Source organism: Suricata suricatta, chromosome 9 (genome assembly GCF_006229205.1).
Source record: "Suricata suricatta isolate VVHF042 chromosome 9, meerkat_22Aug2017_6uvM2_HiC, whole genome shotgun sequence".
NCBI lineage: Eukaryota > Metazoa > Chordata > Mammalia > Carnivora > Herpestidae > Suricata > Suricata suricatta.
The window spans coordinates 10983928-10997587 of NC_043708.1; the positions used below are offsets into that span (position 1 = coordinate 10983928).

Below are 13660 nucleotides of genomic sequence, written 5' to 3' on the forward strand. Positions count from 1 at the left end.
CCTGGTTGAGCACGGACTCTTGCTAAATCCCTAAAGCCTAATTACTTACTATTCTGCACGGTAATCTTAGGAGGTGTTTGTTTTCTCTCTCCCCTCGGATAGCCGGTGAGCAAGAGGTGGCAGTTGCTAGTAAGCATTGCTCCAGGTACAGATGTGAGGCTGCAATTTCCCAGGCATCAAGTTCAAGTGCACTGTGCCTTCTGCTTAGCATGTCCTTCTACTGCCACCTCCTACTCTTCCAGGCTAGGATCAGAGGTCATCTCCAGGAAGGGTGCCCTTCCCCCGACCCACTGCCCTCTTTCCTCCAAAGTAACTGGCTGTGTTATCTGAGCACCACCCCCACCCCGACCCCCACCCTCAGCCTCCCTTCCCGCCCTGCTCTGCTGAGCACTACAGGGACCTGTGCCATTCCAGCAGCAGAGCCCAGCAAGGTGCAGAGGACGCAGGTACTCAGCAATGCGTGTCGCATTTGATTTCTCAGGCAATTACTAGGAGGGCCAGAGCCCTGCACGGTGCTGAATTGGCAAGGTGCTGCAGGTCCAGAAACAGACCCATCCGTGTGGGGATGAGCCACCGAGCAGAGAGGACACCTGCCTTGGCTTCTCAACCACACGGTGACTTTCTGTTCTTTTCCTAGGGGGGCATTCCACGGCCCTCTCAGGAGAAACTTTTGTATATCGTTCTGGCATGTTTTTTTTCTCTTTTAGTAAACTGCTCTGTTCCAATGTCCTCTTCGATAACGGACAATGTTTAATTAAAAAAAAATTATTTTAAAACCTTCTCTGTGGAGTTGAACGACTATCTCTCCTCCACCCAAGGCAACACATGGCCATGCTTAATGATTTCCATTTTTAACATGGGGAGGAACGTTCCTCAGAGTTCAAGAGGAAGTCGAGTGGGCGCTCTCTGGATTGCAGGAGGCCCGCATGGTGTCAGGAGCGGAGAATCTGGAAGTCAGGGGGTAGCAGATGGCCCAGCAGGGAGGAGAGATTGCTAGCAGATGGCCCCAATAGTTTGGATAAGGGGGGGAAAACTTTTAATAGCCAAAGAAATCCTGAGAAAGATGAATATGGTAGGAGGCATCACACTTCCTGATTCAAGCTAACTTATAAAGCTACAGTTAGCAGAAGGGTATGGTGAAGCATAGAAACAGACAGAGAGACCAATGGAACAGAATGGAGAGCCCAGAAATAAATCACGCACACACAGTCAACTGGCAATGTTGATGGTTGTAGTCAACTGTCTTAGTCTTTAACAAGGGAGCCAAGAGGGGCACCCGGGTGGGTCAGTCGGTTAGGCATCCGACTTTGGCTTAGGTCATGATCTCACAGCTCGTGAGTTCCAGCCCCACATCGGGCTCTGTGCTGACAGCTCGGAGCCTGGAGCCTCCTTCCAATTCTATGTCTCTGTCTCTCTGTCTCTTTTTCTCTCTCTCTCTGTGTGCCCTTCTCCCACTCACAATCTCTCTCTCAAAAATAAATAAAACATAAAAAAAAATTTTAAAAGAAAAGGGAGCCAAGAATACTCAATAGAAAAAAAAGGGTCTTCAACACACGCTGCTGCGGTAATTGGATATTCATACGTAAATGGATAAAACTGGACCCTATCTTACACCACGTACAAAAACCAACTTAAAAGGTAAGACCTGAAACCATGAAATTCCCAGGAAAAACACAGGAATAAAGCTCCTTGACATGGATCTTGGCAATGAATTTCTGGATACACCACCTAAAGCACAGGCAATAAAGGCAAACATAAACAAGAGGAAACCTGCCAAAATAAACAACTTCCACACAAAAGAAATGATCAACAAGGCAAAAAGACAACCTGTAGAATGGGAAAAAATACTCGCAAACTATCTGCTAAGGGATTCATATCTAAAATACGTGAGAAACTCAGACAATTCAACAGCAAAAAAATAACACAATTTTAAAAAGGGCAAGGACCTGAACAGTCATTTCTAGAAAGAAGATCTACAAAAGGCCAACAAGTACATGACAAGATGGTCAACATCACTAGTCATGAGAGAAGCTCAAATTAAAACCACAGTGAGAGGGGCGCCTGGGGGGCTCAGTCAGTTAAGCATCCGACTTCAGCTCAGGTCATGATCTCATGGTTTGTGGGTTCAAGCCCTGCATTGGGATCTGTGCTGACAGCTCGGAGCCTGGAGCCTGCTTGGGATTTCTATGTCTTCCTCTCTCTCTCTGCTCCTCGCACCCCCCCATGCTCTGTCTCTCTCTCTCAAAAATAAAAAAAAATTTTTTTAATTTAAAAAAACAAAAAAACACAGTGAGATACCACCTCACACCTGTTAGAATGGCCAGTATCCAAAAGACAAGGTGTGACAAGCATCGGTGAGGACATGGAGAAGCAAGAATCAGTGCACTGCTGGGGGGAATGCAAACTGGTGCAGCCGCTACGGAAAACAGTATGGAGGGTCCTCAAAAAGTTAAAAATGGAACTACCATATGATCCTGCCTCTCCACTTCTGGGAATATACCCAAAGGAAATGAAAACACTAATAAAAACATATCTGCCCCGTCCCCATATTCACAGCATTATTGACAACAGCCAAGACATGGAAACAACCCAAGTGTCTGTCGATGGCCGACTAAAGAAGATGCATACATGAAATATACACAGAATGGTATTCAGCCACAAAAAATGCGGCAACCCTACCGTTTGTGATGACATGGATGGACCCTAAAGGCATTAAGCCAAATGAAATAAGTCAAATAATCAAATACTGTATGATCTCACTTATATGCAGTGAGGAGGAGACAAACTCACAGAAACAGAGATCAGGCTTGTGGTTACCAGACGTGGGGGGGTAAGGGAGGGGAACTGGAGGAAGCAGGTCACAAGGTACAAACTTCCAGTTATGACAGAATTAAATCCTAAAGATCTAACATACAACACGGTGACTACAGCGAACCTTGCTGGCTGTGTGGTATATAGGAAAGTAGGTAAGAGAGTCAGTCCCAGGAATTTGCATCTTAAGGAAGGAAACATTTTTTTACTTTTTACTCATCTGCAGAAGATGGGTGTTATCTGAACCCGCTGTGGTAATCATTTCACAATATATGCAAATCAAACCATCACCGTGAAGCCTTGAACTTGTACAGTTATGTACATCAACTATTCCTCAATATAAGTGTGGGGGGGAGTTTTTGATTGCAAACAAATCACTATTAGAAACATACCAAGAAGCAGGACCCACACAGATGTCTGCTATTGCAATGATCAGGCATTCCCATTTCTCAGCAGGGTGCCCCAACAGTGGGGTGCCCAGACGGTGACAGAGACTAACGTAGCAGTGGATGGCACCATTTCCATATCATCATTTTCCACCCATCCATTGATTATTTCAGATAAGGATGTAGGCTCACAACTCAGACCATGCAAATCAAAAGGCTCCACAGGGAATATTTAGGACAGTGAAACTATTCTGTATGATCCCATAATTGTAGACCCATGTCATCATAGATTTATCCAAACTCATCAAAAGTACAACACAAAGAGCGAATCCTGATGTAAACTCTGGATGTTAGTTAATGATAATATCAATACTGGCTTGTCAATTGCAACAAATGTACCACAGTAATGCAAGAAGTTAACAGGGGAAGCTATTAATATAGGAATTCTATTGCCACTCAGTTGTCTGTAAACCTAAAACTGCTCTGAAACAGTCTGTTAATTACACACACACACACACACACACGTACACACCTGCTCTTGCTTCTTGCTAGCTAGGTGATCTTGGACTAGTTATTTCATCTCTCTAGGTCTCCTTTCCTCATCTGCAAAATGAAGACACTAATAACACACTTAAAGGCAGTTAGGAGGGGCAAGTCAACACAATGATAATGACGACAATGACAGCAGCTTGGGACACTTAATACCTCCATACATCATGTGGTTTCAGTCTTGCAGCAGCCTTGTGAGACAGGTAGAAACAGCTGCTATCCTCAACTTAACAAAAGAGAGAACTTGAAGCACAGAGAGGTTATGTAAGCTGCCCAAGATCACACAGACGGCCAACGGGGCAAGCTGGGACTCAAACCCACACATCTGCCTTCACCACGTCAAATGGTCCTCTCCGAGAAAGAGCGATCTGGTGCTTGCTGGGATAGGAGCCTTTTCTGGCTGCTGGAGAGAGAGCCAATACTGGGACCCGCATCTTTGGTCCCTAAGCCACCTGATCAGTCTGACGATGAGCTGATGTGTGATCAGGTTAGTGGCTGTGCAAGCCCATCAGTGTCCCAGGTTGCCTGCTGATCCTTTCCCCAGGGAACCAACTGGCTCTCTGCAGGTTGCCCCACCCAGCAAACCCCCTCCCTGTGCTGGACTTCCTGGCCCTGCCCCCCTGGGGCCATAACTAGACTGTGACCTCACTGCACCCAGTAACTAGATCAACCCTCGCTTCTTCAAGTCAGGGTTTGCTTTTACGTAACAACCTTAAACCTTCCGATGTGCCGCTCATCCCCCCAGCCTGCTGGAGCAGCATTCCAACAGGCCCCGGTTCAGAATCCAGACGCTGCTCCGAGTCCCCAGGAGTGCCTCACCTCCACACCCACATCCCCGATGTACTTTCAGCAGCTCCAGGTCCCCTCCTCCCACCCCGCCCCTGCTTTCGGGTGCTTTCCACACCTCTGCTCCCCATGCACGGGCGCCTACAGAGACCCACCGCTGCGCCCACCTGCTCGGTGACCTCATCTCCCAACCCAGCCTCCATGTCAACTCCTGTGAACAGGCCGCCCCACTGCCTTCACCGCCCCCCTCTCCTCCCACCGTGGCCCTGCATCAGCCCTGGCACAGAGCAAGAGGGGAGGGTAGATCAGAGCCAGCTTACCCGTAGAAGATCCTCCATCAAGAGCCCACACCAGCCCTCTGCTCTCCTGAAAGCCCAAGAACTACCTCCGTACGCAGATCTCTTCCAAGCACCCTTCACCCCAGCAGCCCTCTTTCCCCAGACTTCCTTCCAAGGACGCTGGAGTCTGTGTCCTCCCAAAATGCCTATGTTGAAGCCCTAAGCCCTGAAGTAATGATATTTGAAGATTGAACCTTCGGGAGGTGATCTGGGTTAGACCAGGTTGTGAGGACGGGACTCTGGTCTGAGGGGATCGAGGGCCTTCCGGGAAGGGACCCCAGGGAGCTGGCTCTCACTCCTCCTCTCTCCTGGCCATGTGAGGACACAGCAAAATGAGGACAGTCCACAAGCCAGTAAGAGCCTTCCTCAGAGCCTGATCAGGACTTTAGACCTCCAGCCTCTAGAACTGTGAGAAAAGAGGTTTCTGGTGTTTAGGTTGCCCGGTCTATGGAATTCTGTTACAGCAGCCTGAGCAAAGACAGACACATAGTCATCAGGCCTTTCAAAAGACTATTCGAAAAGCAGAAAACAAGGGGCGCCTGGGTGGCTCAATCAGTTGAGCATCCAACTTTGGCTGAGGTCATGATCTCACAGTTTGTGAGTTCAAGCCCCACATCTTGCTGTGTGCTGACAGCTCGGAGCCTGGAGCTGCTTCAGATTCTGTGTCTCTCTCTCTCTCTCTCTGCCCCTCCCCCTGCTTGAGCTCGCTCACGCTCTCAAAAGTAAATAAACGTTAAAAAAAAATTTAAAGAAAAGCAGAAAACCAAACAAGACGAAGCAAATCCCTCCAGCATCCATGGTGGCACAGGATACTGAGTACACAAATGAAGGGGCAGGACATCACAGAGCACGGAGCACTGACTGGGCTTCAAATGTGAGGGAAAAGGCAACATAAGAAGGGATAAGGCGTACACACCCCGGCTTCACAGAGGACATGTAAAGTAACACCTCATTGTCCAGAGCAAAAAACCTAACAGTTTTTCAATTTAGAGGTTAGTTTTGCAAGGTGTGCTATCTGCCAACATCCCAAATCTTCAGAATTCAAAATATTTTTTAAAAAAATGTTTCGGGGGGGAAAAACATCTGGCAAGATCCCTACTTCTTAACGTGTCTTCATAAAATTCAATTAACAAACAGTTCCCCAGTACTACAATTCACAAGCACCAGGTCACGTCCGGGGTACGCAGATAAGAAAAGAAAATAAAGACAGAGGAAGTTAACGTCGGAGCATGTAAATATTCCATAGGTATTAACTCATTTATTTCTAACAACCCGCTGAGGTAGACGCAATTATCACCCCCTTCCTGTCCTGGAAGGAAAAACTGAGGCATATGCTGGTTTTCAAAAGCAAACAATGCTCACTGTTGAATTATTCCAGTTGGAAAGCAAACCAACAACAGAACGATGCACAATGGTGTCTACAAGAAACTAGGACAACAGAAAAGTGACCTGAAGGCCATTGGGGCACCTGGTGGCTCAGCCCATTGAGTGTCCGACTTTGGCTCAAGTCACGATCTCACGGTTCGTGAGTTTGAGCCCCGGATCAAGCTCTGTGCTGACAGCTCGGAGCCTGGAGCCTGCTTTGGATTCTGTGTCTCCCTCTCATCCTGCCCCTTCCCTGCTTCTGCGCCTGCATGCTCTCTCTCTCTCTCTCTCTCTCTCTCCCTTTCTCTCGCTCTCTCTCTGTCTCTCTCTCCCTCTCTCTCTCAAAAATAGACAAACGTTAAAAAAAATTTATCTTAAAAAAAAAAAAAAAGGCTACTTTGGGTTGGATAATCAGAGAAGGCCTGCGGGATGTGTCAATGACAAGCCCAGCCCGTCTTGGAGGATCTGGAGGGAACAGCATGGTTCCCAGAAGCTCCGAAAGTCAGCCACAGAACATACCGGCCACGGGTTCCAATCTCACGGGTTGGAGCTGGGCCCAGGCATCTGTCTCTGTCGGAGCCTCCAGGTGACAGACCCCTGGGTCCTCCCACTCTGGTGCCACCGCCAGAGAGGCGTGCAAAGTCTCTAGTTCTCGAAGGAGTGTCTCCCCCTTCCCCCCCCCCCCCCCCCCCCCCCCCCCCCCCCCCCCCCCCCCCCCCCCCCCCCCCCCCCCCCCCCCCCCCCCCCCCCCCCCCCCCCCGGCTCCCTGCCCCCTGCCCAAATTCCCACGCTGAAGCCCTGCTCTCCCAAGGTGATGGGCCTCGGGGGTGGGACTTCTGGGAGGCAATTAGCTTTGGAAGAGGCCACGAGGGTGGGGGCCCATGATGACATGGGTGCCCTCAGGAGAAAGAAAAGACAGACCAGAGCTCAGAGTCCCTCTCTGCCGGGCGAGCACACAGGGAGGGGGCAGTCTGCAAGCCAGGAAGCAGGCCTTCACCCCGACCCACCTCAGGACTCTCCAGCCTCCAGGACTGTGACACATACAGGTCTGTTGTCTAAGCCCCCCATCCGTGGTGTTTTGTTAGGGCAGCCTGAGCTAAGACAGTTCAAAGTCATGGCCTCTTATTCCTAGTTCCTGCAGTTCGCCGTGTGGAGGAACCCACCTCTCTTTTGCAGTGCTTGCTCTTCCAGGACCATCAAAGAAAAATCTAAGTCCTGGTGGCACCGATCTGGGGGGGGAGGGGAGATGGGGGGGATCAATCAAGGACTTTCCCATAGACCTCAGGGATCAAAAATGATTTTTTTTTAGCTTCCCTACATTCAAAAATGAACCCCATGTGGTTTTCAGGAAAATCTCTAGGTTACCCCAAGTCTTGGCCTTCATTCAACATTCAAATACTTACTAAGCACCTGCAAAGGGTCAGGCCATATCCTTGCCCAGCGCTTCTGGGCCTGTGGTGTGCGTGCGCATTGCCCCGGGGGTTTGCGGTGTCTGATTCAGAAGGCCTGGGGTGGACCTGAGACTCTGCATTCCCAACAAGCCACCAGGTGACACCCACCACCCGGACCACAGGTCTCTAGCCCAGTGAGTGTCACCCCTGGCTTCATCTTGGACTCCCCAGGGAGCTCTTAAAAAACACAGATTCCTGGGCCCCAGAGCAATGAAATCAGACACTCCAGGGGCAGGATGTGAGCATTTCGGAAGCTCTTCCAGGACTGAAAGGTGTGGGCAGGGCTAAGCATCACTCTTCTAGGCACAGAGCAGTGAGGGAGGGAGCCCTTAAGGGGAACAGAGGACAGGTAAGCTACTTTGGAGACATAGGGTAACGTGATGGGGGTGGTACCCAAGCCGCAACGCAAATAATGAGATGGAAACACCAGCAAGGCCTGAGGAAGTGGCCCCACGCAGAGCAAAAAGCTCCACATCGAGACTTAAGGGGCAACCAGAGCAGGAGCCGTTCATGGTTTGGGGTTTTTTGTTTTTTGTTTTTTGGGGTTTTTTTTGGAAAAGAAGATATTCCTCTCACAGGCGGAGAGGAGCACGCAGAGGGTACAGAAAATAAGACACAGTCCCTACCCTCGAGGTTCTTACACAAAAACGTGAACTTTGGTTGAATGCCAACCAGGGCGGGGGTAGGGATGACTTTAGCTCTGGATGTTCTGACACAGCAGGAAATTCCTAAAGCCCCATCTCCCCACAGGCCTAAGAGACTTCATCTGTAGACCAGGGCTGGGGGCCCTCTGGCCAGGGGAGACACATGCCATCCCCCTCCAACCCCAACAATTAGTTTAGGGGCTCATGTGACTCAAGCCAACAGAATTTCACAAGCTCCACCAAAGCACCACTGGCACCCTCTCCCAGCATTTGAGGGCGGAGAGTGGAGCTATGGTAACCACCTGCCCAAGATGGAGGACTTCTGAGTCCAGAGACAGAGGGAAACTGAGTCATGACCTTCACCTTTGATCTCACACTTTCAGTGATGAACCTGATCAATTCCTTTTGGCACTAAACGCAGTTTGGGCAAGCTTTCGGTCTTTGCCCTAGAGGCCTGTCTCATCTAGACCCCAGGATGATGCCAACTACTTCAGACCTGGTCACCCTCCTCTGAGCCCCTGAAGGGGGTCCCTGGGGGGCTGTTGACTGTGCGTGGGACCCCTGCCATCTTTCTGCCTCACCGAGAGCTCCCTGTGTCAGGAGCTGGTCTTCTCTATGACTGTAAGCTACTTGCCGACAAAGCCGCCTCTTATGCTTGCTTGTACCCCGTCCCCGAGTGCCCACCAGAGGGCTGGAGACACAACAGCATGCATGTGCTACATGCCTGTGAAATGGGGGGCCCGGGGATGAGGCGGCTGGAAGGGAAGTAGGAGTCAGCCCCGCCTGGGCAGACAGGAAAACTAGGGCAGGTGCAACAGCATGGGGAGGGCATGGGATACAGACCCAGGTGTCCCGGGGATGCTCCTGACCCTCGAGAGCTCTTGGGGAGTCACTAAACTTCTGAACCTCCCATTCCTCACCTTTGGAAGAAACACTGGAGGGATAACAGTGCTTCATATTCAACACATACTTTCATCCGAAGCTTTATGGAGTCCTTTCTACACAGGGGGGCCTGATTCCAGAAACAGTCAACAAAAAGCATAACCCACGAGTGTTCGCTATTGCGAAAGATACTATTTCCAACACCCTTGCTATAAGGGGGACAAGGCCAGGTCTTCCTGCCACATAGGATGACTGTTCCCCAGTAAGCAGGATAACTTTTGATGAGACGGTACACTGAAGATACAGGAACAATAATGGGGCACGGGAGATTATCCCAAGAAATGGGATCATCTTAGCCCACGTGCCCAGACTACCCGTGATTGAAGTTAGAGGAGGAGGGCACAGCCTGACCAAGAGGAGTGCACCAGCGAGTGCCCAGAAACCAAAGATGCATTGCTCCCGATTCTTCGCCCAAAGTAGCCAAGTGTCCCCACCCCTTGTGGATGGTGCGGATTCCAGCATCCCAGGTCCCTGGAGGGCATGGACCCCAACATTAGTCTCTGGTTGCACCAGTTCACTCGTCCAGCCCATGCCTCCACCAGTTCTGGTAATGAAGATGTCCAAGGACAGTTAAATGACCGGATGGGCGCTGCGGCTGGCAGGATACACAGAATTTCTCAGGAATGGATAGCCCAAGTTCAAAGTCAAGCCCAGCAGCTTCTCAGCAGGCCTGTACTCACCTACCCTCCATGCCCCATGTGGCCTTCTCAGAAGGCATCCTGAGGGAAGGTGTGGTCAAACAGGCTTTGAGGGAGAGCCCTGGCCTCCTATGCCCGTGGAACTAACCATTTTAATCACACAGGCCCAGATTCCAATGCCAATGTCACCACCTAGAAGTCCTGTGGCCTTGAGTGACTGTGGTCTTCTCCCTAGAGATCTCCTGACGTGGAGACTGCAGAGAAGACCGGCCTACGAAAATAAGTGAAGACTGCCATCCAAACACGCCATCTTCGCCCTGCCTTCCCATTTCCTTTTACACACAGCGCCCTACAGGGCCTTACCAGATTCTCCCAACAACCCCAGAACAGGAAGTACTATTCTGCCCGTTTTACCAGGGAGAAAACAGACACCAAAAGATAACGCGACTTCCCGGCAACTCGGCGGAAGAGCCGAGCGGTATCCATCGACAATAAGATCTCAAAGTCCTCAACAGACTTTTGAATACTTCATCCCACTGGATCCTTCCTGCAATAGACTTCCAAGTGTTGGAGCCAGAGCTGGAGCCCAGGGCATTCCCCGCACCTGACCCCCACCCCAGGAATCTTCTTCACCTATTTAAGCAAAACCTGCCTGTGGTAGAACAGAGAAGATGTCACTTCTGGGTCCCTACAGCCTCTGAGCCCCTAGAGAAGCCTGAAGGGGGACATCAAAACTGCCTCCCACAGCAGGCAGAATCCATTCCCTGAGCCAGCACCACACCCTGGGAACCCCCATTACAGAGAAAAGACCCCAGCACTCCACAGCGTCCTACCCCTGCAGGTGCCCTGGCACATAGCGACCCTCACGGGAGGGTCATCCCACCTGTCAGAGCAGCTGCATTTGCTGCCACTAGAGTTCCTTCACATGGACACCGTGAGCAAAAGGGAAAGGAAACAGAGACACCCGGGCAAACAAAATCAAGACAGCAGGGGAAATGAGCCTTCAGGAGCGTGGTGAGAACAAAAAAAAAAAGAAAGAAAATTTAAAACTCTCCAATGTGACCTTTCCGTTGCTGGGTAAAGAAAGTACTGGAGTTGCTTAGCAGCGTAACTGATTAATGCACGTCCGTTACCTTTTCGATGCCTTACAACTACCCTTTCCCACCCAGGTTCATCAGAGCACCTTTCTCAGCTCTGGCTGGAATGTCCACAGAAGCACCATCTATAGGCCAAAGGCCTTAGGCGAGGGCGAGATGGATTTCTTACCGGGATCCGTGCAATTCTTGGCCGGGGGGGTCCCATTCACTGGTGCCATCAGCTTCCTATTCCGCCATGTATCTGGTAGAACATGTTTGCTAGCAGAAGCTGTTTTATGCCCTGGATTGGAAAAGAAGTCACAAACACCAATAGGTCAACATGGTGCATTCTTCCAATGACCTTCCGCATCTATATCTGGCTATATAAGCAGCAGCCCTGTGTGCCTACCTAGAGCCACCTGTAGGGAGTGAGATAATGCCTGGAGGCACAAGATCAGCTGCTTACACTCAGTGATCTGTTTAGATCTGGTCCATTGTTTCTAGTCCCAGATGGGTCAGCATGTGATCTGACCTTGGCCTTGAGTGCTGGGCCCCTCACAGGGTAGATGACTATGAAGCTCTTGGCCAGTAAACACGCTCAGGTGTCTCTGCCCCAGACAAATGGATATCAGGTCAGCAAAAAGGTGGAGAAGGTGGATGGGGTCTGGCCCAGAGCTTCTCACTCTTGAAGGTCCACAGATATCAACTGGGCACCTTGTCAGAATGCAGATTCTATGTCAGCAGGTCCGGGCTGGGCCCTGGGTTTCTGTACTATCGAGCTCTCAGGTGATGCTATTTCTGCTGGTCCACGGGCCACACTGAGTAACAAGGGACATCAGTAGTGTGGCTGCCAGCAACCCAACATGGTTGAACTCCTAAAGGTAATTTTCAATCCAGCAAATAAAAACGAATCTCACTGAAAGAGTTTCGAAGTATTCATTTACCTCTCCTGATGTGTACACAGCTTCAGCTGGGTAATAATAACTCGTCTAAAACGCTGACACCTAAGAGCCACTAAGCATTTCGGTTTTTCTGGTGTGTAACTGAGGGGGTAAATACACCGACTCGGCCAACTGCAAAGCACCAGGTTAAGATGTTCAAATAACCTGCCTGGGTTTCGGTTGGAAAGAGCCATTTTTTGACCCTAGATCCTCAAATCACAAAGTTGGGGTTTTGAAAAACAGTTTAAGAGTTTAATGACATTCCATCTGATTTTAACCTATCACGATAAACCTCTCTAGATTGTCCCTAACTGCTCAAAAAGGCACCCCCTGCTTTATTTCCATGTCCGGGTTGCTAAGTCACCTGCATTTTTCTTTCTTTCTTTTTTTTTTTCCATGTGAAAAAGTAAAAAGGTCCACAGCGCCCAACTAAAACTGGGAGTGTTAGCCAAGTGAATGTCGTCTGAAGATTCCACATGGACTCACATTCCCCACTCCACCCCCAAACGATCTTTTTTTTTTCTAAGTTTCTTTCTGCACCTCAGATTTGCATATCCTAAGCGACTTCCAAAATCCCTCCGTCTCGCATGAAGGAGTGTGGCTTGTGGTTCCAGCCACCAGTGCTCTGCTACCGTAGGGATTACCAGGAGTTCAGCGATGCTGAAATATGGCAGGAACTTCCCGAGGGGGCTGCCCCCAGCCGTTTCCAGGATTTGGAGAGGATGAGTCAGGACCCCCAGGGAGCTCCTTCGGCTGGCCGGGGCGAGGGGATGGAGGAGACCCCGCGCCCAGCCTCAGGATGTGGGTTTTTGAGAAACACGGGGTACAACCCTCTCCGCTCCGCAAGATGGGATAGCGGACCACTCAGGTGGGTCCTCCAGAGGCTATGAGAATTCACACCTGGACTCCACCTCTGCAACGCCCGTGCCCGCAGGCACTCTGGGGACGGAGCTGTGGCACGGAGGGGCCCCAGGTTCAGGCTTTCATCTTAGTAACAGACCTGCAGCCGCGTCCTGAGCCCCCAGGGGCCGCGCGCAGCTCTGGGAAACCGGCACCACAGCTCAAAGCGTCGATGGCAGCCCTCTTGGGTGCGCTCTACCTGCCGGGTGGGGAGGGGACGGGACTGGATGAACCCTTGGGACCAGCCTGATGGGGAAGGAAGGGGAGACATCTCCGAGCTGCCCGTCGGCTTCCCAGCCCAAGCCCCTCAACTCCCCGGGCGCGCCCGCACCGGCACCTACCCAGGCTGCCAAAGAGGCCGGACGCACAGCACACCAGGGCCAGCAGCGCGCACACGAAGCCAACTTGCTGCGGCAGCATCTCTCGCCTCCTGCGAACTTTGCGCGGCCGGGGGGACCCGCGGAGGGCCATCCTGGAGCACCTGGGTGCCGTGCCCGGGAGAGGATGGGGTGCTTCGGCGGCCGGAGTGCCAGCTGTGGCCGAGCGGCCGCTGGGGCTGGAGCGGGCGACGCGAAGCTCAAGGCGAGAGGCTCCGGGCCAAAGCTTCATGGCCCGCGGGCAAGGTCGGCGGGGAAGCTGGGCGAAGCGAGGTGGGGGCGCGCGGCGCAGCCGGAGCTCAGAGTCCCGCGCGCGGCGTGCGCGCTCCGCGCACCATGGCTCCGGGGCGAGGAGGCGATGCCGGCACAGTGGCGCCGGTGACCCTGGTTCGTAGGGCTGGCGCAGTCCCGGCGCTGGAGCCGCTACCTGCCGGCTCAGCCTCGGCGCGCTCGCCC

The 13660-nt window shown here is 51.5% G+C and overlaps 1 protein-coding gene across 1 annotated transcript in view; it reads right to left on the reverse strand.

The window, feature by feature from the left end:
* SLC24A4 (solute carrier family 24 member 4) overlaps positions 1 to 13626 on the reverse strand; it is a 187877-nt gene extending 174251 nt beyond the window's left edge. Inside the window, exons 1-2 of the mRNA XM_029952162.1 lie at positions 13169 to 13626; positions 11177 to 11287 (exon numbers count right to left, since the gene is read on the reverse strand). Of these exons, the coding sequence (XP_029808022.1) occupies positions 11177 to 11287; positions 13169 to 13436 (379 nt within the window). The 5' untranslated portion in view covers positions 13437 to 13626. The remainder of the gene's footprint in view (positions 1 to 11176; positions 11288 to 13168) is intronic.
* Between the last annotated feature and the right edge of the window lie 34 nt (positions 13627 to 13660).